This window comes from Xyrauchen texanus, chromosome 41, assembly GCF_025860055.1.
Source record: "Xyrauchen texanus isolate HMW12.3.18 chromosome 41, RBS_HiC_50CHRs, whole genome shotgun sequence".
In the NCBI taxonomy this organism is placed as follows: Eukaryota; Metazoa; Chordata; class Actinopteri; order Cypriniformes; family Catostomidae; genus Xyrauchen; species Xyrauchen texanus.
In genome coordinates, this window is record NC_068316.1 from 25,877,788 (window position 1) to 25,904,449 (window position 26,662).

At 43.0% G+C, this 26,662-nt stretch overlaps 1 protein-coding gene across 1 annotated transcript; it reads left to right on the forward strand.

Moving 5' to 3' along the window:
• The first annotated feature begins 16,534 nt into the window (after positions 1–16,534).
• Positions 16,535–23,752, forward strand: LOC127634188 (neuritin). Its single transcript, XM_052113626.1, has 3 exons — positions 16,535–16,867; positions 19,496–19,640; positions 22,089–23,752. The coding sequence occupies exons 1-3, from the start codon at positions 16,813–16,815 to the stop codon at positions 22,315–22,317; spliced, it is 429 nt and encodes a 142-aa protein (XP_051969586.1). The 5' UTR covers positions 16,535–16,812; the 3' UTR covers positions 22,318–23,752.
• Positions 23,753–26,662: the final 2,910 nt, after the last annotated feature.

Here is a 26,662-nt window from a genome sequence, read left to right on the forward strand (position 1 = left end):
TCATATTACATACTACACCTGTGACCAAACAAACATGTAGACACATGCACACACCTACCAGAAGTGTAATAAATATAGACTCATTATTTATAGAACTTCTCTGGATTTTCCAACATTCATATGATTTCTCCTCCATGCTATCGATTTTACCACACTAAGATTATGTAAACATGTATATTATTTTCATGTTGTGGCTTATGTAACAGCGCATATTTTTATGTTTATTATGGACTGGCCTCATTCACTTCTGTTATAAGGGTTTTGCAATTTTTGCATATTTTTAAATAAACAAGGAATCTTTGTATTGTATTCTATTAGAGTATTTCTTTGTTAGCCAAGCAATATGTGCTTACAGCTAACTGTGTTAGAATCAATTGTTAGTGTCTTATGTACGCTTCACATGAGGAACGCTATTCTTGTGCTATGCAGAATGGCTGTAGATCGCTTTGAATCAAGGCGCCAATATACATAATATGCAATCAATTGCATATGATGTAATTTAGAAAAAATTATACATTTTAATGCTTGTATTACAGACCCACCTACTGCACATACTGTAGTAATACTTATTCCAATATGATTAGCTTGTGCAGTAGCTCACCTCATAAAGCATTGCACTTTAAACTCAGAAGACCATGGTTCCAAACCAGACAAGAACTCAAGCTGGTATGTGACATGGTAGAGACATAAAAGCGATTCAAATTGACATGGATACTTTTAATTTCGCTTGTGCATTTTAAAACACTATTGGTTAAGGTTAATGGCTTGTCTCATTAAAACCTCATTTCGCTCAGTTTTGGCGCCCTCTTGAAAAAGTGCAGCCAAATGTGTTCTGAAGCACATAATTTCAATTTTGCGAAAATGTTGTAATGCTCACATAAATTTCATGAGACCATGCTGCATAAAGTCATTTATAATACATTTTAATAACACATTAGTTCTCTTACGAGAGGTTCTCTCGTATTGCGTAAGCTAGCTTACGCTACGGGAAAGATTCATCTTTTCTGAGATATTGAAGCCAAAAAATTATCCTTAATTTTTGTATCCATTGTCAACGCAGTGCGGCAGCTGCAGACCTTGAGCGGGCTAGCTAGCGAGCTCATAGGTTGCTCTGCGGCAACTGCTGCAGCCTATAGACGAGCTTGGGCTGAACTCGCATCCAATGAGAGGCGTCCGCGGCTCACTGCATCAAAGCCCGCCAAAAAGGGCGTGACTAGAGTGCATATAAGCGTAGTTCGTAGGCTGGAACCCTGATTTTCATCTCTTCAGCGAAGCTCTCCGCATCGCTGACCTGGAAGCCGCGTCGCCGTTTGAGGGGCATCTAGCAAGCGTGGACAGCGCTAGAAGAAGCCGGCCGTCTCAGCCACCTTCAGCCATCCTGCGAAGCTACGCCATCCGACGACGTATCCTTTTATTAAGCAAGCTAGTTCTCAAGAACTATTCACAAAAGAGTACGAGCGTCTTTTTCAAGATGCCTCGCTCCACTTGCGCCTCATGTCGCGCCCTTCTCAGCACAGGAGACCGTCACATCATCTGCGCTCTCTGCCTGGGACTGGGGCACGCAGAGCTCGCCCTCACTGAGGGCTGATGCGATTTCTGCGAGGAGCTACCGATGTCGACCCTCGCGGGCTCGACTTCGAAGCGGTCAAAGCAGAAACCGCCAGCGCCGCCTTACCCTCAGCCGCGCAGGAAGAAGCGCCGCTCACAAAGGCTGCCGGAAACTGTGGTTGAAGCGACTGCCTCGCCGGAGCCTCTCCCTCGAGCATCGCTTTCACCCTCCCGCCCCGGGACGCGCAGTTGCCGCCGAGCGGCCGCACTGCTGCCATCTCGGATGACGAGCGGAGGATAAGGGCTGCTGTTCCATCATGGCTTCGGACAGCGAGGAGTGGACAGGCTCCCAAGCCTCCTCCTCAGCCCAGGAATCCAGCAGGACCCGCGCCGAGTCGAAGGGGAGTTAACACGCCTCCTCACACAGGCCGTCGACCGCCTCGGGCTCGAGTGGTCACCGCCCCTGAGCAGGCACCCAACAGACTCGACGGCTGCTTTCTTCAAAGCCATCGCCGCTCTACACCCGCGGCCCGGGCCGCTCCCTTCCTGCCGGAATTACATACGGAGCTTGCAAAGTCGTGGAACGCTCCGTTTTCAGCCAGGACCCGTTCACACGTCTCCACCTCTCTCGCGTCGGTGGACGGCGCCACTGAGAGAGGCTACTCCTCCATCCCCCGGTCGAGGACTCGGTAGCAGCACACCTTTGTCCGCCCTCCGCGAGATGGCGTTCCAAGCCTGTGCTCCCGTCTAAGGCCTGCAGAGCGACTTCCGCCTATGTTGGCCGCGCCTATTCCGCCGCCGGCCAAGCCGCATCTGCTCTGCACTCAATGGCCGTTTTACAGATCCTACAAGCAGACCTTCTTCGGAGTGGGATGAGAAAGGCAGGCACCCAGAGGCTGTTACTGATCTACGAGCGCGACAGACCTCGCCCTTCGCGCTACCAAAGCTGCAGCCCAAGCTCTAGGGAAGTGCATGGCCTCGCTGACTGTGACCGAGAGACACTTATGGCTAACACTAGCCGACATGGGAGAAGCAGAGCGCTCCACGTTCCTCAACGCACCGCTCTCTCCAACCGGTCTCTTCGGCTCCGCGGTGAGTGGCATTGTTGACCGCTTCTCAGAAGTCCAGAAAGCCACCCAAGCCATGAACCTCTTCCTGCCGCGTCGCTTAGCTCCTCTGCAGGCCGCTCACGTGATCAGCCTCCTGCACGAGCCTCTTCACAGCGCCCAGTTCAACAATCTCAGACTTCTCAGCGTCGACAGGGCGGCCGCCCTCGATCAGCGCTCAGACAGCCGCCGCAGACCGCCTCCCCGCGGGCCTCGATCTAAGGTAACGCTGAAACCCGAGCAGCCGAAGTCTTCCTAACTGTGTTGAACAAGCGACGGCTCAGTCCGCCGCGGCCGGACCACTGTCAAAGCTTTACCCCTGTCAGTCCCCTTCTCTCAGGCTACTACAGTGGTGAATTTAGCAGCCAACAAGCCGGTGACACTGCCCGCTTGCCTGCACTCAAACGCCGTTTTCACGGCGACCCAAATAAATCTTGTAAAGAGCAAACATGTCTTATGTGTAGAAAAAGTGCCCACAACCCAGTGTTCGCCCCTACACACAAGCATAACACATCCCGTGCCCCTATCAGAGCACGCTCTCATAAAGCGGTTCACGAACCGCTCGAGCGTCAGAGTCAATGAAGGCGCCCACAAATGCGTGCGCGCGCCCATTCTCTGCCCGCTCTGTCACACGACCAGCCCTATGTGTAGAAAATGTGCCCACAATCCAGTGTTCACTTCTGCACACAAGCACTGCATGTCTCGTGTCCCCACCAGAGCACGCTCACATAAAGCGGTTACGAACCGCTCGAGCGCTAGAGTCAATAAATGCGCCCGCAAATGCGTGCGCGCGCCCATTCTCTGCCCGCTCTGTTACACGGCCAGCAACCATTCCTCTGTGTGTAAGTCCCGTGCCCATGACTATGCTTGCGCATCACGTAACAGATGTGACTCTTTCCCCATTCATTCCAATCGGAAGTCACTCACAAAACAGCCTGTTCATGCTGTCTGCGAGCAATCATGCATGAACACACTAAACGCGCTCACACATTTTGTTCAGCGCTCTGTGTGCGGCAATCAGAGCGAATTGGCCATTCACCCTCTAGCGTTACGCTTCAAAGCGTGGGAAGCTATTCCAGGGATATCCAAGTGGGTGTTAAGCACAATACAACAGGGCTATTTGCTACAGTTCGATCGCCGCCCCCTCGCTTCAGAGCGCGGCTCGAAACCACTGTGAACACGGAAGCAGCGTGCATGCTTCGTTCAGAAATAGCAAGCCTTCTGTGCAAAAGGGCCATAGAAAAGTGCCACCCTCTCTGAGCGAGTCGGGGCTTTACAGCCGTTATTTTCTTGTTCCCAAGAAAGACGGCGGCCTCAGACCCATATTAGATCTCAGGGTTTTGAACAAGGTGCTTGCAAAAAGACCGTTCAAAATGCTTACAATCAGGAAACTCCTCGCGCATGTGCGCCAGGGGACTGGTTTATTTCTCTCGATCTGAAAGATGCATACTTTCAGATTCAGATAAATCCCCGTCACAGGCCATTCTTGAGATTCGCCTTCGACGGCCAGGTTTATCAATACACCGTCCTTCCGTTCGGCCTGTCCTTAGCACCCCGTACTTTCACGAAGTGCATGGATGCGGCGCTCGCACCCCTGCGGAGTCAGGGTTTGCGAATTCTGAACTATTTGGACGACTGGCTGATTATGGCTCAGTCACATATGGAGCTTCTGTCTCACAGAGCAGTTCTCCTCAGCCATCTGAACAGTTTGGGTCTTGCAGTCAATTGGACCAAGAGCTCACTACAGCCCAGTCAGACCATTTCCTTCCTGGGAATAGAACTAGACTCCGTGGCAATGACGGCTCGCTTATCTACACAGCGCGCACGCCGTGTTCAGCGACTAGCCGCATCTTTTCAGATGAACAGCCTCACGCCTCTGAAGAAATTCCAGAGAGTGCTAGGTACTGCAGCAGTACTTCAGCTGGGTTTACTGCACATGCGCCCGCTTCAGCATTGGCTAAACACCCGCGCGTCTCGCCGGGCTTGGGCCACAGGCCGCCAGCCCATCAAGGTGACTCAGACCTGCATATCAGCTCTGCAGCCCTGGACAGTGGCCGAATGGTATCAGCGGGGAGTGACAATGGGAGCTGTATCTCGCCGAAAAGTCATCTCGACAGACGCGTCCAACACGGGTTGGGGCGCGGTCTGCGAGGGCTCTCCGGTTTTCGGCCTATGGTCAGTTCAGGAAAAGCTCCTTCACATAAATTGTCTGGAAATGATAGCGGTCGAGTACGCGCTCGTGCGCTTTCTCCCGGTCATTCAGGGTCACCACGTCCTGGTCCGTTCGGACAACAGATCTGTGGTATCCTACCTAAACCGTCAGGGCGGTGTCAGATCCAGGAACCTCTTCCATCTGACAAAACGCATACTGAGTTGGTCCCAGTGCCACCTGCGCTCGCTGAGGGCGACGCACGTGCCAGGCCACCTGAACGACGGTCCGGACAGACTGTCCAGAGACAATATTCCCCCAGGGGAATGGTCCCTGCACGCTCAAACAGTCCAGACGTTATGGCACCTATTCGGCAGAGCAGAGATAGACCTCTTTGCGTCCAAAGAGAACTCTCACTGCCCAGTATTTTTCTCGAAAGCGAGGACGCGCTGGCCCAGGACTGGCCCAGACGCCCGCTTTACGCCTTCCCTCCCGTCTCGCTATTGCCACAGGTAATGCAGAGGATCAGGAAACGCGTCACTCGGTGCTCCTCATAGCCCCGCGTTGGGAGAATCAGACATGGTTCCCGGAGCTTACGCAGCTGTCACTGACAGCGCCGTGGCCCATCCCAGTGAGAGCAGATCTCCTCTCTCAAGCTCGCGGCACAATCTGGCATCCCCACCCAGAGCTGGGCGCTGCATGCGTAGGTGATCAACGACTACCCGTCGCTCTGCCAGAAGGAGTAATAAACACCATCATACACGCTAGAGCCCCTTCCACGAGAAGACTCTATGCGTCAAAATGGTCTGTGTTCTCAAAATGGTGCACCGACAGAGACCTGGACCCACGGACATGTGGGGTGTCGTCGCTGCTCGTATTTCTACAAGAGCTGCTGGATGAGGGCAGATCCCCATCCACGCTCAAAGTGTATGTGGCGGCCGTTGCGGCGTTCGCTGAACCCCTGCACGGCCAGTCATGGGGTAAAAACGAGCTGGTCATCCGCTTCCTCAGGGGAGCTAGAAGGATGAACCCCCGCGCCCCCATCGGTTCCTATCTGGGATCTTTCTATAGTTCTCGAAACTATGAAAGCCCCCTTTCGAACCACTTCAATCCGTGGATTTGAAATACCTTTCACTCAAAACCGTTTTTCTGACTGCCCTGTCATCAGTCAAACGTGTGGGAGACCTTCACGCGCTGTCTGTCAGCGCTGCGTGTCTTGAGTTTGGACCAAGTGACTCCAAGGTCATTTTAAAGCCTAGACACGGCTATGTTCCCAAGGTGATCGGTACTCCTTTCAGAGCACAGGTCATTTCCCTATCGGCGCTGCCAGCACCGGATAGCGAACGCGACGCCAATCTCCTTTGCCCGGTCAGAGCACTGAGATTGTATACTGCACGCTCCGCTGCTTTCAGACGCTCCGAGCAGCTTTTCGTTTCGTTCGGAGGGCGCACCAAAGGTCTCGCCGCCTCGAAACAGACACTATCTAGATGGATAGTGGACGCTATTGCTGCTGCATACGCGTCAAAAGACCTGCCATGCCCGTTGGGCATTAGGGCTCACTCCACTAGAGGCATGGCATCCTCGTGGGCATGGTCCAGCGGAATTTCCATTCACGACATATGTGTGGCAGCGGGATGGACTTCCCCTCCACCTTTGTCAGATTTTACAATATGGAAGTGCCCGCTCTGCAGGCAAAACTACTAGCGGTTTAATACGCTACAGCTCCCCTGGTGAGCTGCACTGATGGGACACATTCCACACAGACCGGCACCGCCGCTCTGTCGTTCCCGTCCTACTATGTGCTTATGTATTACACAATCAATGACCCGCATTCTTGCCGGCCAAATATTATTTCCCCACTCATAAGGGCTCCCCCGGGTCCCCCTTAATTCCCTGGGGCTTATACAGTGGATGCTTGGCGCGCACGGCGTTGACAATGGGTTCCCGTAGCGTAAGCTAGCTTACGCAATACGAGAGAACCTCTCGTAAGAGAACGTATCGGTTACCTAACGTAACCTCGGTTCTCTCTAGATGAGGGAACGAGTATTGCGTAGCCGGCCGTGCTCGCGCCACGAGCGACTTTTCGCTTCAGTCAATGAAAACCAGGGTTCCAGCCTACGAACTACGCTTATATGCACTCTAGTCACGCCCTTTTTGGCGGGCTTTGATGCAGTGAGCGCGCGGACGCCTCTCATTGGATGCGAGTTCGCCCAAGCTCGTCTATAGGCTGCAGCAGTTGCCGCAGAGCAACCTATGAGCTCGCTAGCTAGCCCGCTCAAGGTCTGCAGCTGCCGCACTGCGTTGACAATGGATACAAAAATTAAGGATAATTTTTTGGCTTCAATATCTCAGAAAAGATGAATCTTTCCCGTAGCGTAAGCTAGCTTACGCAATACTCGTTCCCTCATCTAGAGAGAACCGAGGTTACGTTAGGTAACCGATACGTTAAGGTTTTACTGAGCATGCTCATAATTACATTTACTTCTATCACCTCCACAATGGCATGGTGGTAGTCTGAATGTTTGCAAACAGTATACCTTTGTTTGGCTGTTTCAAACTTCTTTTTACCGTTAAACAAAGAACTAAATAGAACTTCATTCACTTAAGGGATTTCAGTATCGTTAGAATACTACCGTAATTTCCGGACTATAAGCCGCAACTTTTTTCCCACGCTTTGAACCTCGCGGCTTATACAATGACGTGGCTAATATATGGATTTTTCCCGCTTTCAAATTTTATATAAAAAAAAAAAAATACATTCTTTGACGTGCTCAGTTTTTTTGGCGGCATGAAGCTTTCATTAGACCAATGAAATTGCCGAACGGGTTAAGGTCAAACAACTTTTTTTGTTTACTGTTTAGATTAAATCGAGCGCGCTCAAACTTGAAAAGGAAATAGAGCTGCTGCACGGGAGCTTGGTCTTAATGAGTCGATGATAAGACGCTGGAAACAGCAGCTTGAGGAATTGACTCAGTGCAAAAAGACAACTAATCTGAGGCTATTCAACTCCGACACCGAAGGAGATGACTTCAGTGGTTTCAGTGCACAGGACGAGGAAGATAGTGACCAATGACTTTCTTGGTAGGCTACTGTTTACTGCAAATGTTTTATTACAAGCCGTGTGTGGCAGCGGGGGCGTGGTCAAGCGCCCGTCCGGGAGAGAAAAGCTGTAAGGGCGCTTACACCTGTGCTAAATTATGTCTAACACCGGTGTCTAATTTCAAGTGCCCTGCTTCACGTGTCCTTCTTGGGAAAACTGTCACACGGGCACCAGTGTGACAGTTTTCAGCAGGGCACTTGACGTTCCAGGTAAGGCTTTTAATGGCCACAGCAATGTTTACAATCAATTTTATAAAGTTTCTCAATTCTTCTATGCGCCAACACTAGACTGACGTGTGTCACTCTCTCAGCTCTGTGGCTGCTGCCTTTTTATGCCGCTCTCCCCATGCTTACTGAAATTAGACACAGGTGTTAGACATAATTTAGCTCAGGTGTAAGCGCCCTTACCGCTTTTCTCTCCCGGACTGGCGCTTGACTACGCCCCCGCTGCCACACCGTGTTTCGTTAAAGCCTATTTATTTTTGTTACAAGCCGTGTTTCATTAAAGCCTGAGTAAAGTTCATTTGTTTCAATGTACTGGTAGGCACCTGCGGCTTATAGACAGGTGCGGCTTATTTATGTTTAAAATAATATTTTATTTAAAAATCAGTGGGTGCGGCTTATATTCGGGTGCAGTCAATAGTCCGGAAATTACGGTAGGTTATTGAACACTGCTTATGTATTTCACTGAAGAATATTTGCTTGTCACAGTCATTTTCTGGACAGCAAATACCATGCCTAATCCAGTTAATTAATTTTATAATTAATTATTAAATCATAGCCATATTACCAAGTGACAGATGAACTGGCACCAAAATACAGTTTTGTTGTTTGCATTTAGCATTGTTTTTTCTCTTTTGTCCACAACCCTATCAGAATAGACCTTTGACCCACTGACTGAGAACCACATATATAATGTTCTGATTTACATGGCCTTTTTTATAAATTCCTCCTTATATCTCGCCTGGCTCAGCATCATCTCTTATGAGACCCACTCTCCCCACAAAGCCGTGCAGGACCAACTCCACGCTTGTTGGAAAAGCTTATCAGGCAGCAGGTCAGGCTGGTGCTGCCCTGCACACTACAGCAGTGTTTCAGGCATACCAGGCTGACCTGCTGAAGGACTTGAGTGTGGGCAGTACGGTCGACAAAGTGGCTTTCGCCACAGATCTTTCTATCCGGGCGACCAAAGAGAGACGGCTCACGCCAATTGGTCAGCACAGAAAGACACTTATGGCTAAACCTTTCAGGCATCAAAGACAGGGACAGATTGTTCCTCCTCGATGCCCCGGTTTCGCCTTCTGTCCAATTTAGTGACGCCATGACGTTATCACCAGGTTCCAGGAGGCGAAAAGCCACAAGGAAGACTTCTGGCAATTCCTCCCTCGCCGCACTAAAGGGGAGGGTCCGCCGGCCACCCAGCCCCGCCCCGGTCCTTCTAGAATTGAGGCTCAAAAACATTCCCCCTTGCAGACACTGGGGACCGGCTCGTCGCCCTCAGCAGCCCCCAAAGCAAGACCTCAGGACCGTCATCTCTAAGAAGAGAAAGCCCTGATGGTCTTGTGCCCAGACATGGGGGTAGCCCCCCCTTGGGACAGGTTGTGTAAAACATCCACCTATACCCTCCAGATACCCCGACGAAACTGCTCTATTCCCACTGACTCTGGCGTTTCGGGAGTTAGCGGTTTCCAGCTAAATGTTGGGTGTTCCATTGCTTCCTGCTGTAGCCCAGGACGCAGGACACTCGACATACACTCAACAGCAAGTGTCAAAAAAAAAAAAAAAAAAGGGCAAAACCCATCTCAGAGAACCTGGCAGCGTGGAAACTACTGCCAGGTGTTTCTATGAGGGCCCTAAGAACAGTAGAAAAAGGCTACAGAATTAAATTTGTTCGCCGTCCTCCGCGTTTCAACGGCGTGGTTTCCACTACTGTGAAACCGGAACAAGCATGTCTACTGTTGGAAGAACTGCAAATCTCTTGGTTAAAGGGGCCATAAAACATGTTCCCCTTCCAGAGAGAGAGTCAGGTTACTACAGTGATACTTCCTGGTCCCCAAGAAGGATGGAGGGTTGCATCCAATTTTAGACCTTCGAGGCTTGAATTGCTCAGAGGGTGTTCAAGTTTTGTCTCAAATCCAACATCGCGATTGGTTGGTCACGATCGATCTCATGGATGCGCACTTTCCTATAGAAAGTCTGCCACAACACAGGAAGTTCCTGAGGTTAATTTTCGGGGGTGACGCTTTCCAATATCGTGTTCTTCCATTCGGTCTAGCCTTATTACCCCGCATATTCACGGAATACATGATACAGCACTGGCTCCTTTGCAACTCTGGGGCATCCGCATTCGGAATTACATAGACAACTGGCTGATACTAGCACAGTCACAAGAACTGGCATTACAGCACAGGGAAATCATCCTAGCTCATCTGGTTTCTCTGGGGTTGAGGCTCAACGGCAAGAAAAGCGTCCTCTCTCCCACTCAGAAAACAACATATCTGGGGATCGTATGGAATTCGATCACAATGCGGGCACAATTGTCTCCTGCTCGAATCGAGTCCATTCAGAACACCCTGAGCAAAGTCAGGCTAGGCCAAGGTTGCACTGTTCGTCAGTATCAACAATTCCTAGGTCTCATGGCAACTGCATCCTCTGTGATCCCCTTGGGACTTTTGCACATGAGACCGTTTCAGTTGTGGCTCAAAGCCAGGGGATTTCATCCAAGGGCCAGTCCCCTAAGGTTGATAAGGGTTACGTGCCACATGCTACGTACCCTTTCTATGTGGTTCAGACCCCGGTTCCTCACTTTGGGTCCCACTCTAAATGTGTGGAACAAATCTGGTTGAGATTTTACAGAGCAGAAGTGGACCTCTTCGCCTCCAAACAGACAGCGCAATGTCCCCTCTACTTCTCTCTGAGTCACCCAGCCCCCCTGGGTCTGGACACGATGGCCCAGAATGTGCCTGTATGTGTTTTCTCCGGTTTCTCTGCTCCCGGGAGTCTTGGCCAGAGTTCGCCAGCAAGGGTCCTGCCTCTTACTGATAGCGCCGCGTTGGCCGAACAGGGTATGGTTCTTGGAGATAATGTCTCTCCTCGACGGATCGCCTTGGGTGATTCCGGACAAGACGGACCTTCTGTCTCAGGTACAGGGGACAATATTTCATCCCTCGAGCTGTGGAACCTTCATGTTTGGCCCCTGAAGGGTACCAATGGAGGGACACTGGGCTTTCACCTGAAGTTATCGAGACCATTCTAAGGGCTAGGGCTCCCTCTACTAGAAGAAGTTATGCCAACAAATGGGGTGTCTTTGAAAGATGGTGCATTGCACATAATCCAGTTAACTGCCAGATTGCTTCAGTTCTGGACTTTCTGCAGGAAAAAACATCAGCAGGCAATGCCCGCCACTCTCAGGGTTTATGTGGCCGCTCTATCGGCTTGCCATGCCTTGATTGATGGGATGCCATTGGGGAAATATCCTCTGCTCGCCTGCTTCGTTCGTGGAGCCATGCGATTGAGACCTCCTGCTAGGTCCAGGATCCCTTCATGGAACTTAGCAATAGTCATTGAGGGTCAATTGCTTCTCTAAAAAGAAATGGGGATCTGCAGGCTCTGTCTGTCTTGCCATCCTGCTAAGATTTTGCCCCAGGAATGGCTAAAGCAACATTGCACCCTCTGTGTCCAATCCATGCCCTTCGGATTTATGTCCAACGCACTACCCAGTGGCGTAAGTCAGGGCAACTATTCGTGTGTCATGGGGTCCGTAACAAAGGGGTGGCCACCACCAAGCAAACTATGTCACATTGGGTGAGGGATGATATTGCCCTGGCCTACGAGGCGCGCGGTCAAGCTTCGCCAGTAGGTATCAAGGCTCACTCTACCAGAGGGGTCGCCTCCTCTAAAGCTTTGGCCAGAGGTGTCCCTCTGCAACATGTTTGTAATGCAGCGGGCTGGTCCTCTCCGCATACATTCATAAGATTATATAGTTTGGATGTTCATGCCACTCTCGGGCTCTTATGTCCTTGAGTCTACATCAAGCTCATGTCTGAGACCTCTCGCGATCTTGTGAGCACAGCTACACAACCGTAAGTGGTCTGGACATCCACAGTGCGGCGGCGTGGGTATTCTCGTTCCCAAAGCGCTAAATCAGCGCAGCATCAAAGTGTGGCTTTTTGATAGGGAATGTCTCGATTTACATAACTGTAACCCCTGTTCCCTGATAAAAGCGGAACAAGATGCTGCGCTTCATAGCTGCAGTGAGGATGCCCCAGGACTGCTCTTCAGACAAAATACCTGACGATACACCTGTGACACATCTATTTATAGCCCTGCTACAGGTGCATCCTGATGATGTCACCAGCAGAGGCTATAAATTCTAGTAAATTTCATTGACGTGTTGCACACATATTCACAGCTGGTCACTCCTAAAGACGTTCCCAAAGCGCTAAATCAGCACAGCATCTCGTTCCGCATTTATCAGGGAGCAGGGGTTACAGTTAAGTAACTCGAGACATTCTCAGCCCATTTTACTGTTATCTGACATATTTTGTAGCGAAATTCAACAAGAAAAAATACACTGTAAGGTGGGACTTAATTTTGTCAATTGATTCAATTGTTCAATTGATTGGTTCGTGAAATGTGGGTGTTACATACAAGGGCGTAGATTTGGCTTGAATATTTGAGGGGGATGCGTGAAGCATCTAGATGTTTCTATTTATCATGGTATGAATATTGGGGGTTTGTACTTGCTTGTTTTAAATATTGGGGGAGGGGGGGTGCCTCCCCCATCCCCTCTGTAAAATACACCCCTAGGGCCAGTTGCATCAGCTATACGTAAGTTACAACTTAGCCTAGTTGTGGCGTAAATGGACACTAAGTCACAATTCACGCACTAACTTTTTGAGCGTTGCACCATTAAACTTAGGTAGTATGTAACTCTACTTATAACCTAAATATTTACGGAAGTCTCCGACCAGGAATAACGGTTGGAATAAAAAAAGCAGACTGATATTTCATGACATCAATGAGCTCATGTTTTGTTTTACACTCGTTTACATTTACGAGAGAGAGAAAAAACTTACTTTTAAGCGGCTCTTCAGAATGAAACCGATTTAACGGTACAGTTTTCATGGTGCGTCATGTTTCAACACATTCAAAATATATAGAAGATATTAAAATGAATAAATGTCTATTTTTCCAGCCTGTTGTATTGGTATTTATTATCACCCTTTATTTAATTTAGATACAGTTCCGATATATTGTTATTTACACATACTATTTTTCTAATCTATTTTTATTACGTATCGTATATTAATGGGGATATAATTTTTACAGCTGACAGTTACATGAGCAAACAAGGTTTGAACATCAACCTTAACAATATCAAACTGAAATTCATGGCATTTTAACACTTCTGTTTACAAATTTCAAGGCTGCTTATTGGACAAATACAGGTAAACATCATATTATGCGACTACGCATTACTTTAGTCTTGCCTTAAGAACAGGTGGCGTAACCAAATTAAGCACTGAATTAGTTACAGACTAACTTGTAGTTACTAAGCCCTTAGTGTGAACTTTACGTCCCAATTACGACTTTAAGTACAGCTGGTGCTTCCCTACACTGGTTACATACCACAATGGAGGCAGGTGGTTGTCATGCCTTCTGAAAAGGAAAGTCGATTCAGAAGTGCAGCAAGTGACAACATTTATATAAAAGATTACAAAGACAAATATATTTTCTTTGGAATAATGTACACTGAAAGTGTTTTAAAATATAAACAGAGACTATGTTGATTTCATGTTGAAATCCATCAATGGCCTTAATTTGTTCTTACATTTTAACAAATTAAAGACTTTGTCCACTTCATTCACTGATTACTTCGGTCCCTCGGCTGTGGTTGGTTATTTTTGAAGGATATCGTTTTTAAATGTCGCAAGTCTTTAACATTCCCTAGTTCCTTTTCCTCTCTTTTTTGTCCTAAGTAACTTAAGACAAAATCTGCTTGCATATTTTCGAGAAAGAGAGGAAAACTCCTCAGTTGACGCAACAGACCTCATTCAAAGAAGCATCATCTTTTAAATGAAAATGAGGCTGTGAGGAAATAGACTTACCATCTCTTCAGTGACATAGTGTATAAAGCTAGCAAAAAGTTCCTAGAATCACATCTAATTTTCCACAACTACAGTTTTTTTTGTCTACTGAAATTTCTTGGAAATGTACTTTTTCAATGTTTCGTCAGCGGAGCAATAATAAATAATAATAAATAAACTTTAAACAACTGTTCAGTCCATTGAAGAAGCTGTACGTCTATCCCTCACAACCTCGTTGTAATTACCGTCAAAAATCAAAGATGGCGCTGCTGTGAAAAATATATGTGTGCCTCAGTTAATTCAGTCCACTCCCTCTATGTTAATGAGAAATGCCATGGTTTCGACAGCACATTCTACTGCATCGACTCTGGAATACCCCCTCTCCCTCTTTCTCTATCTGTTCCTGTCTCTGTGCTTTCCCCAAGCCCTCCCCACGCCCACCTTGCATGAGTCACCAGGAAAACCTCTCAAGCTACTGAGTAATTGGTGGGTAGTATGGGGACAAACACATTAAACAGGGATTCCCTGATGCTTGCCACATCTGCTGTCAAAATGACAGTTCACTTAACTACGTTCTTCTATGTGCTGACAATTCACTCAGGAGTTTTTGAGCTCTCTCCAAGACTGTCTAATATTATTATTCCGAGGCGAAATATATGCCTTTTTCTGATCAAAGGAATCACGCTGTCAAAGACGCTGCACACCTCCGCCACAAGATGGCGACAATACATTCGTAAAAACATGATATTGTTTAAACTTCCATAGTAGCTTTCACTCTTGAAAAATTGAGCCCATGATTCTTGCAGTCCTCCTCCCTGCATTGCAACACACCAATACAGGTATTTCTTAGACTCAACATCTTAGTTACGCAACTGTTCATTTTTGTCGACAGGTTCAATGCAAAGGCATGCATTTCCAGAAATTTGAGCATCAGAAAATATTTTTTTCAACCCAAAACTACCATGACAATTCAATAAAATATGGCATCCATCACCCATTTAATCACAAGTCAACCATACTATAACAGAATGCATTTTGATCAGATTGTGAACAGTCTTTAGGGCATCGGTCTCCTTGGTTCCGAATATAATGTGGACTGGTAAATAAACTGTGGAGGGACCTAATTACTCAGCAGCGAATAGCACACAGTTTCTCCTCACTGGTCGGATTCTCCTTCAGCTAGAATGCCCTAGGTATCTTTTTAGTATTCTACTCCTGAAGTCAGTCTCTCTGAAAAAAATTGGCATGCATCAGTACTCATTGGTTGGCTACAAATTCTGCTGACGTCAACAGGGTAAGAACTTTTTTTCAGTGGTATAGACATCCCTATCTTTCTCTCAGTTTTAAAGTAACCTCACCTGCGCCAGTATGAAATGACTCATCCTTTTCTATACTTTAAATAGATAATTTTCAGTAACACCTCCAAAGAATAACTACACACAAAGTACATGCAGTTCATTTGTATTCCTTGGTACTTTAAATAGGCCTAATCAGTAACTTGAACACTGTAATGTATGTACGGATTAGAGGGAAGTAACCCCCCCAATAATCAAAACAAGCAGGTACAACCCCCCAAGTTCAAGCCAAATCTATGCCCATGAATGTTGGAATTCTAAGAATTCCTTCTTTATTGAGGATTGATGGAACTTGGTTATAAAATGTTTTAATTATTTAATTAATTAATTATTTTTAAGGTACAAGGACCATCACTGTGGTGGTGCCATCAAGGGGACCTTTTTTTGCACCTCTGGTTTGTTATAACTCATATATAACATGCTTACATTGTGTTATAACTCGTTTTTGGTACATTGTTGTACCATAAGGACCTTTTGTGTAACCTTAAGCATTTGTATGTTTTGTTCCTCTTAAGAATATTAATTTGAATATAATTTTTTTTCGGAAAGTGTATGTAGTTTTATGTTCATATCCATGACTTGTGGGAATAGAAGTTATTTCAGGTCTTAACCAATGTGAAGTTCCTATGGAAAACACAATAATTCCGACATGACAAAGTTTTATTTACCTTAATTCACCTCATACAGGCCTTAATAACCTTCCCAGAGTGTTTATGTCATGAAAAAAACATCAATAACGTTTAGTGCTGCAGTAATAAAACTACAAATAAAATGTTAGAGCTTCATTAATCAGCTTGATTAAAGCTCAAACTGAATCAGCATGATCAAGGGTCATATTTTTATCACTTTTTCATGATTCTATGATTAATTAATATCACATTGAATCAAGGTCATGTCATTTTGAAAGAGTCTGGCCCTCAAGTTCCTCTCCAGTTGAGTTGTCTACCCACCACATGCAAACCAAATCTAACAAACCTATTGCAATGAAGTCTGAACTTGTATTTGGGTCACGGCTACACGTGTAGGCTTCATTGACTGAGGGTGGATAGGTGAGACCACCAGAGAGCACATATATGCGGACGTCTCTGCAATCCCTGAAATGTCAGTACAGTGCGAGAGGGGGGAGAAGGGGGCCAGCCCGGTCTAGCAAATAAAAAAAATAATAATAAAAAAAAAAAAAAACAGAGAAGTGGGGAGTCCGACGGTGTATTTTACGTCAAGCATAAGATGTGGGCGTGAAGCAGGGAGAGAAAAAACACGAGGCATTACCGCCTTCTCTTAACGGGGTGCACCATTTCACTCCTCTGCGTCTCACCGACCGCACGCGTAAAAAGGGAAAAATCACATAGATTTTCCGAATAGCTGCGTTAACTAAACGACGATGTTCAACGCTCAGATTTTGCTGTCTTTTCCCCTCACAACTATCTAAAATTGCCATATACTCCAATGGTTTTACTGTGCGTAGGATGGGATTAACTTTGACCGGAAGATATATTTCATTGTTTCTTGCTGTTCAAATAGGTAAGTCGATTTATTTCAGTTTCTTTTTTCTTTTCTTTTTTGGGGTGATATAATGACTTTTCCTTTTTAATCCCAATGTTCTTATCATTATAGACACGCAAAACTGAATAAGCATAAGTTATATGGAATACATTTCGATATATATTTGTAGTGTGGATGTTGGTGCGATCTAATGCATGCTTTTATTGTCACATGTTACTGTTCCTAATGAGAGAAAAGGCTTGTACTGGCAACAGATCTGCAACTTCAAATGAGAAATTACATATTTTCTCTAAACCCTTCAACTATGCGGCAGGGTGGTCATATTGCTGCTCTATTCATCCCATGTTGGAGATCATTTGGAAAAATAAAGCACCAGTAAATCTTAACGGAGCAAGTTGGTGGAAGTGTGGGACCGCCCGACCCTCTCCGCAATAAATAATTCAATTCCCAATCTAGAAATCCTTATAATATACCACTACTGTATTTTACGATTAAATGCATTAATATGTGGTGGTTCCTGTTGTTTCTCCAGAACAGTGAGTTTCAAAGAGTCTTAGCTATTGTCCCATGTGTTGAGGTCATCTACGATCCACCAATGGATAACTAAAAATACGATTTACCTTTATTTTCCATGAAAATGGATTGGAATGCAATTGTTGTTTTAGAATTTCTAGGATATATAGAACATATCAAGCCATGTCCCTGTATTCTTGTGCGTTTTTAAATTGCATTCTTATTATGTTTAAAATGGTTACGGTCGCTGGAATGATCATTTCAGTGCATTAGGTTGAAATTAATAGCAATGAATTGTGCGTGTTCGTGAAAAATACTGGTGTCTTAACCTAGCTGAACTCCATTCATTTGCCATAAACCCCCTCCTGACTTCATTGAACATATTATGTGGTGCCAGGTGGACAGGGTCTAGAAAGGTGGTCGTGACCACTACATTGGTAGTGATATAGGTGAGTCTATAGATGCTCAGTTGTTTCTAAATATAGCTCTACGACAAAAATATTTCATGATTTACTGTTCGTTTACCGCGGTGTCTATTCTGCGGTTTAAACCCATTTAAAGTCAGAAAAGAGTATTGGAATGCACCCTATTTTACTTCTGAAATCACCCATTCCCATAGAACAGGCTTTTCGAGAGCTATTTCAACGATTATGTGAGGAGCATCGTTGCATTTCGCATCCTCATATCCGCCATGTTGAACACTTCGATTATTTTATTCAAAAATATAGAGAACGAAATAGGCTACAGATGGTCTTACACAAGGCAACGCATTTATGCATTTAATTTGACACAATAGGATATGTCGGGGGAATTCTGATTGCATACTGATCATAAGCGCTTTGTGTAGAGGAAAAGGTCGATCTGTCCACGATATCATAATTAGCCTATAGATGCATATTTCGTTATGTAATTCTTTATTTGTGCGGCTTACTTACATTCAACTTTATGTGACTGGAATCAGCAGTAATATTTTGTAATATATTGAACCAATAACTTGTTTTGTTTTTTGTTTTTATCAGTCAATTTTTGTGTGTCATGATGCTGTGATGCATTTGTTATTTATTCTGTAGTGATATGCATGCAGGAAATGACTGCTTCAGCTGAATGGATTTTTACGGTCTCTAAGGAAAAGATTACACCATCACGACCGTGAATGCACCAATATTTTCTTATTCGTTTTTCCATTTAACTAACATGCATTTCGCATATAATGGACACGTGCATGCAATTCATAATATACCGACATATAATGCAACAACCAATTGAATTTAGGGTAATTTTGTATATAGCTGATTTAATATAAATTTGGCACACATGTAATGCATTGAAATATACGTGATGCATATAGGCTACATTCAATTGAATATGTGTATGCTATAGGGACAGGGAGTCTGAATCTGGCTCCTATGTCGTGGTCAATGGGCAGAGGTTCGGCTTGTTTGAAACATTGCAACAACTTATTAAATTAGTTGACAAGATCCTATTGCTGAACCCATTTGTTAAGCAATGGGATCTGGTCAGTTGATCAAGATGTGACCTCCCACTACAACACAAACACTGAAATAAAATACGAAGGAAAAGCATCCATGTCCAAATCTTCTTATTTTCCCAAAAAGATCGGTCATCAAAAAACCGATAAATGTGTGGGACTCTTTTATAAATGTGTAAAGAAAGGGGAGGGGGAATACAAATCACTGAGAATAATATCTCACCACACACAAACCCACATACCCCCACCCACGTGTAAACCATTACATCATCGTTTGTCCACGCGCCACCCTTATGCTCAACACACACATTATTATAGTGAACACAAATTATTCTGTTGAAGTCTCATAATATAATTGTTTCGACTTTTAAATTATTCGACTATTTATTTGACCATTTTATTTATTTATTTGTTTGTTTAATTAATTAATCGCTTTTTCTTTTTTTTTCTTTTTTTACAACCCACTATAGCCTAAATAACAAAAGCGGAGCACACATACATGTGTTTGAATTATTAGTTTTAAAATTCCACAGCAATACCAATATTCTGTATAAAGACAGTCAAATTAAATCAAAATGATTCTTGGAACGTTTAAAACAATTTTACATTAACCATTTGACGATAATTATTATAATTTTTTTCAGCCTATTTGCTACAGGCGGTTCGAGCGGCAGGGAAATGTGATACAGTATTCAAAGGTTTTTCGAACTGCCTGCTTCGACTGGGAGATGACATGGCCAACTATCCACAGGAGCTGGACGAGAAGGAAAACCTTCAGACCATCTGCACGTAAGGAAAATGTATACACACACCAGATGATGAAATATGTGTGTGTGTGTGAGAGAGAGAGAGAGAGAGAGAGAGAGAGGGAGAGAGAGAGAGAGAGAGAGAGAGAGAGAGAGTGGGGAGGGAGAGAGAGAGAGAGAGAGTGGGGAGGGAGAGGGAGAGTGAGAGAGCAGAGAGGGAAAAACAGGAGCCAGATGGCATAAGGGGCCCCCTTGTTTAATTCGACAGCTCCATGAACACAAATATAATCGTGCAGCTAGTATGAGCTTTAATGCGCTGCTATTTTCAAATGTCACTACTTAATTACAATCAGATGAACCATCTCTTCACCCCAAGGCCAAAGGTCAACATCCATAATTGGATCAGATCTGGAGGTGCATTGCTATTGTAAGCTATTCCTCCTCTAAAATAACCAGTTATTTTGGATCAGTGATTGAGCGAATCAAACTAGAAAACATAACAGTTGGCTATATTATTACAGTGCTTGCTAAATCTATAATAAGTAGGCTAGCTCATAGGATCCATTTTACGATTAATCTAAATGTTGCGTCCCGTTTCCTAAAACCATAGTAATTTATTTTAAAATGGTCGTAGGAGTGCTCTTATGTAGCGCTGAGAGCATCTTAAGCACACAGACTTCTAGAGACACCTGCAGGACAGTTACACCTCATACAATTTAATACAGTTAATGTAGAGATTATTACACTTTATGCAATAAAGTGCGATATATATATATATATATATATATATATATATATATATATATATATATATATATATATATATATATATATATATATATATATATATATAATAATAAAATAAAGGCATGATGATTCTTGAACACAGCCAACAGAAAACACGCGCTATTCTATTCTGATATACACACTCATAACCATGTGCAAGTACATATGTAGATGTAAGATTTAGGATGTGGGTGTGTGTTTCTGAAATAAATGAATGAATAATGGATTTGAGAGTGGAATAGAGGAAGGGGGTGGGGCGCAGGAGTGGAGAGAGAGAGAGAGAGAGAGAGAGAGAGAGAGAGAGAGAGAGAGAGAGAGAGAGAGAGAGAGAGTTGGGCAGGGCACTAGAAGTCACGTGATGTGGAGACTTTCCCTTTGTAGCTGCATTACAACTCGGGTTTCCCTTGTGCCCTCTCTCCTCCTTCACGTACACGAGGATATACAATAGCCAGAAGGATTTATGTATTCTAACTAAGGAACGTCTGTATAAATATTTTCATTTTAGAAATTAATAACTTTATTGTCATATGAAAATTCATATTAGCTACAGAATGCGTTTTTTATGTGTTTTTTTGTGTGCAAATATATATATTTTTAACAACATTAATGACTCAATTTGCTTTGGAAATATAGAAATGGCAGAATTTTCTAAATAATCTAAATGACCATATTCAGATTAAAATTGGTGTGGGCTTTACTTGAATGTTTTCTAACACACACACACACACACACACACACACACACACACACACACACACACACACATGTTGTGTTTCCATGTTTTATGGGGACTTTCCATAGACATAATGGTTTTTATACTGTACAAACTTTATATTCTATCCTCTAAACCTAACCCTACCCCTAAACCTAACCCTCACAGAAAACTTTCTGCATTTTTACATTTTCAAAAAACATAATTTAGTATGATTTATAAGCTGTTTTCCTCATGGGGACCGACAAAATGTCCCCACAAGGTCAAAAATTTCGGGTTTTACTATCCTTATGGGGACATTTGGTCCCCACAAAGTGATAAATACACACACACACATACACACACACACACACACACACACATATGATGCTGCATGTAGTGTTTACAATAAGTAAATACATAAATAAAGTTACAAAAAAATAAAGCAGTAAGGTACAAAATAATGTACAAAATAAAAGCATTTGGTGTCTATAAAAAGAAACTGTGGCACAGCAGTAATTGAGCCTACGAATTCTAGAAACTAGTTTCCAGTTTTGATAAAAAATAATTAAAGATTAAAAGAGAAATTACAAAAGAGGTAAATTATTATGTTATACCACACGCCTGTTTCACACTGTAGTGTGCAGTTAGTAGGCCTATTATTGCCTTTTCAAATGAGTAAGTGGCTTATATATGGAAATACTTGTGTTGTTTGCCCTGTATTATCAAAATAAATAATAAAAAAAAAAACACCTAAATAGAACGTTCCTAGAACTTTCCTAGAAGAATTGGTTTCCAAAAATATAACCAAACCGGAACCAAACTCTAACGTTAGTGAAACGTTCTGTGTTTACTGTATGGGTGACGAACTAGGCCTACTTTTACTTAGCTTGTAACTATTTTCTGGAACCGCTGGTAAACTGACATTGTTATTACTATTATAATTAATTATAGTAACATGTAATTTTATAGACATGAATAATGAGTTGTGGATGTTTTATTTGTGATTTGCAGTTACTGGGATGATTTCCATTCATGTGCGACCACTGCTTTGGCAGACTGTCAGGAGGGAGCGACAGATCTGTGGGAGAAGCTGAAAAAAGAGTCCAGACATCTGGACTTCCGCGGCAGCCTGTTTGAACTGTGTGCGGGCGGGAACGGCGCGAGCCGATCAACGGTTCCGTTCGGCTTAACGCTGATCCTAACGGCACTGTCTGCTCTCGTGACGTGGCTTCAGTTTTAACCCACGAGAAATGAAGAAAACACAAAACAACGAAAATAAGAAAGAAAACAGAAGAGTGGAAAAAGACAAGATATACCATCAACGTTAGAATACAAAAAAGAATAATGACGGTCAAAATTCATCCTCACACAAATGGATTGATATATTTCATCTGGTGAAAAATACTTTTTGCAACAGACAATGGCAAGAAGTCTTCGGGGAATGCTCAAAGCACATTTGCCTGACTCTGGGTCGATTTCATGAAATATTTATCAGATATTGAGTTGAAATGACGGCCTGAATTTCTAAAAGGTCCTGGTTAGAATCATAGTATTTTATAACATTAGCGTCTGTTATAAATGAATTATTACTGTAGGCTTTTCACTTTCTCAATGAACATCATGCATATAGAAAGATAGTAAATATTCTCCCATCAATTAACTCGTTTAGATTTCCCATTGTTCGCAGGCACGTTTGTTTTTTATTTCCTATTTTTCAATTTTTAGTTTTCATTTATCAAATTTATTTTTGTCAAGCCAAGTATATGAGTGATGTGTTAGGGGGTTGGGGGTTTTGCTGACCCACCAATCCAGAAAAATATAGGAAACATCTCTAATAATCATGATGCTAATAATACAAATAATACTATTACTAGCCTACTACTAATAAATAAACCTCAGGAATGACTACAGGCATCTATTTAGTGGAATACAGGAATATGAAAGCAGAGGGTATTTTGAGAGATTTTATTGAGAGAAAGAAGAAGATAAAAACAAAAGAACTTGAGCATTTCAAATGTAGCCAGGACAAGGCTGTGGACGAGTCGATTGTTAACATTCTTTTCCTGAACACTAGATTCTATTTATAATAGGAAATCTATTCTATTCCATTCCAAGAAGATTAGTCTCTTTCCATTTAGGACACATTAAATTATAAAGGGAACACTTTACATTGCAGTGTATATATACGCTATATATAACAACGTGTATATTTTAAAGCAAGCAGCTCAAAAAACAATTACACATTAAGTACACGTAGTTAATGATTATTATGCAGTACTAACTTATGTAGTTACACAGTTATTACACTGCAATGTAACGTGAGGCCAGTATTTCTCCCGACAGTATCGTAGCACGACAATATCCGGACTTTGACATTATTAGTTGGATGAAATGAATTTTGCTAGCTTTATTTGATGTCGCCAAGGCATAGACCACGTTTCACTGCCTTCAAAAGATGTGTATTTTGTTTGTTTGTTCGTTTGTTTGTTTGTTCGTTTCTGGGGATGTTGCATATGAAATACCTGAATATTCAAAATCACATACAAGTAAATAAGAGATGTATGTGAAATGAAAAATAGAGACACTTTAACAGAAACAGGTTTAAAACAGATTGATTATAGGTATTTAAAAAGATTGCTAAAAATAAGTATTTAAAATGTATTAAATAAAAACAGTTACTGTTTGAAAGAGATTTGTGTTGTTTTTATTCAAGTTGCCTTTGCGGTGATTTCATTGTCTATTATTTATAACTAATGTAGGGCCTATCCCTTATATAAGGGAGCAAGAATTCATAAAAATCCACATAAAATAAAATAACATCAAATATCTCAGGGTGTAGTAGAATGAGTGTAGATGGATATCCTATATTCAGGTTCAATACACATCTTGTCGTTCTCTTCCAGCCCGTCAAACGCACGTGCACGAGCACGCCAGCGCGCACACAGGCGAGACTCTGTCGAGTGAAGACATTAATGCGGTGGCAGAGAGAGTCATTTCATATTGATTCTCCCGCACTCAGCGCATTTCTGCTGCATACAAGACGCTTGTCAGAGCGAAAACAACCGGTGCCGACGACAACAAGGTTGAAAAATGATAGTCGAGGGAAATCTCGAGTTTAAAAAAAAACATGAGAAACATTAGTCTACTTTATATTTCAAGCATTCTGAAATTATGTATAGGCCTACTATATATATATACCAATCCAGAAAAATATAGGAAACATCTCTAATAATCATGATGCTATATATGTATATATATATATATATATATATATATATATATATATATATATATATATATATATATATATATATATATATATATATATATAAAATGGATAAAGGGAAGATACGATTTCCAAAGCAGGATAAACAATTTACAGCAGAACACAGATTGAATTTTAACCTGGAGATTAAAGATGCCATTTTGAGATTAGCTATTAATTAAATAGTTCTGTTTTGCTTAATTAATTAGTATAGCTTTTTTAAAGAGGTAGCTGAAATCAGACCAAACAAAAATAACTCGATTCAGAAATAAACAGGCTTATTTATTTGGACCAATCGCAAAATTAGCACTACTGGAGGTGTGAGACAGCATGAATGGGAGTTAAATCCTGGAACCTCACACCTTGTTTTTTTATGCTCCTTTTTGGGTTTGAAAATGAGATTGGATTTCATTCCTGCTGTCGCTGGAAGAGCATGACGGGTGAATTTGTAATCTCATTAAAATGCATGTTGTTCTGTTGCTGGCACCATGTTATCTTGCCCAAATCTTTAGTGGCATGCTTTTCAAAAAACTTTTTAATTAATTTTTGGTAGCAATTTTGCAGCCCTCATTGGAACACTTTCTAACCATGCGAAAGATGCAATACTGATTGTGACATTTAATATTAAACATGAAAGCGGTGGAAACACACACACTGAGATGGCTGGCTTCCCTACCACTGCTCCACAGACTTGATCAATATGCCCAAGCCAGTGCCAGGCAGACATGGCACTTCTTGCTTAACTGTGCCTTCTCTCACAGTGCTATGAACACAAAGGCAGGGCATTACACTCACACAGGGCATCATAGGAGGTCGGGTCTTTCCCTCAGAAACAGAGTCAGCTGGCATGGACTGATCCACTGAACAGAGACAATGAGTTTTGACTTAAGAGGACCCAGCACAAACATCATGGTGCTAAAAACGAACGAATGAATGAATGAATAAATGAATGAATGAATCAATCAATCAATCAATCAAACAAATTTTGTCTGAGATGACCTCACAAAATCTTTGTTTGAAAGTAAATTGTTTTGAGAAGGCAACCAACCTTGAGGCAAATATTCCTATCTTTTCAAAGTTATTTTCATGATTTTTACAAGATGTAAAACTTAAAATAAAAGCAATATTTCAGAAAAAACAAACAAACACGGAAATGTATTATGTGGGTCCTAATATGCTGGACAACAGCAATGAACACATTTTCAGATGTACCAGTATATTCTTGCCCTTTTTTAGGGTTAGATCAGATTAGGTGAATTATTCAGAAGTTTTCAATCTGTCTTTTTTTGTATTGGGTGAGTTATCATCTACAAATTGTGTTGGGTAAGTTACTCAAAAAGTAATACTCTACAAATTACTAATTATGTCTATAAAATTGTAATCAGATTGATTACAATTTTACTTATTACTTCATTGAAAAAGTCACATTACTATTTACCTTTCTAAAAAAAGTTTCCATGCAACATATTCAAATTAATGTCTATATTTCCTTATTTTCATTGTCATACCCCAGTCATACAATCAGCACCATGCATTTCTCCTTTACAATGACTTTTTGGGGGGTGTACACGTTTCAGCTGTCATAGAAATGCAAAAGGCATAGGCATATAAATTAAGCCTAACACAGCCTTAATTCGTGACTATATTCACAAAATAGCACAGCCTTGATTGCCTTATTGCTTCTATAAAACGGTTACTACATAGTAAAAATATTAAGGAAACAAATGTTCAATACAATTTTATATTCTGTTAAAAAAAAAAATCATTAAATGCCATCCTTCCTCCAGAAAATATATTCCTTGGCAGTAAACAGTAAACAGAATATTGCTAGGCCAACAAGAATAACTGTCAGCGATGGGTGGTGCAGCATGATACAAATAAACGTTTTACATTTCTGGTCTCCAGTGCTTTCACCTGCATCAGAGTTTATTCTTAGCAGAAAGTATTACATTTGTAGAAGTTGTCCAAAAACATGTGACTCTATAGCTCAAATACTTCAGAGAGTCCAGATGACCATTTATTTTAACTAGCTCACCTGAGTAGATGACATGAAGTGCTGGTCTGAGGTTAGTTACATTGATATAATGGGCCACTATGGCTCCAGTGGTCTCCGAGCTCCCTTTAGCAGAGACCACTTTCTCCCCAGTCTCTGTGATACATGAGTCCTCCTTCAAGCCTCCCACGGCTGTGCTCACGGCCATCTGGAAGTGGAAGAGGAGAAGAAGGGCTCCTACTCCCCAGTGCTCCCGACCACGGAGGTCATTCCCTCGTCACTGCCAGTGCCCATAACAACTAAGGCCATTCCCCAGGCACTGCCAGC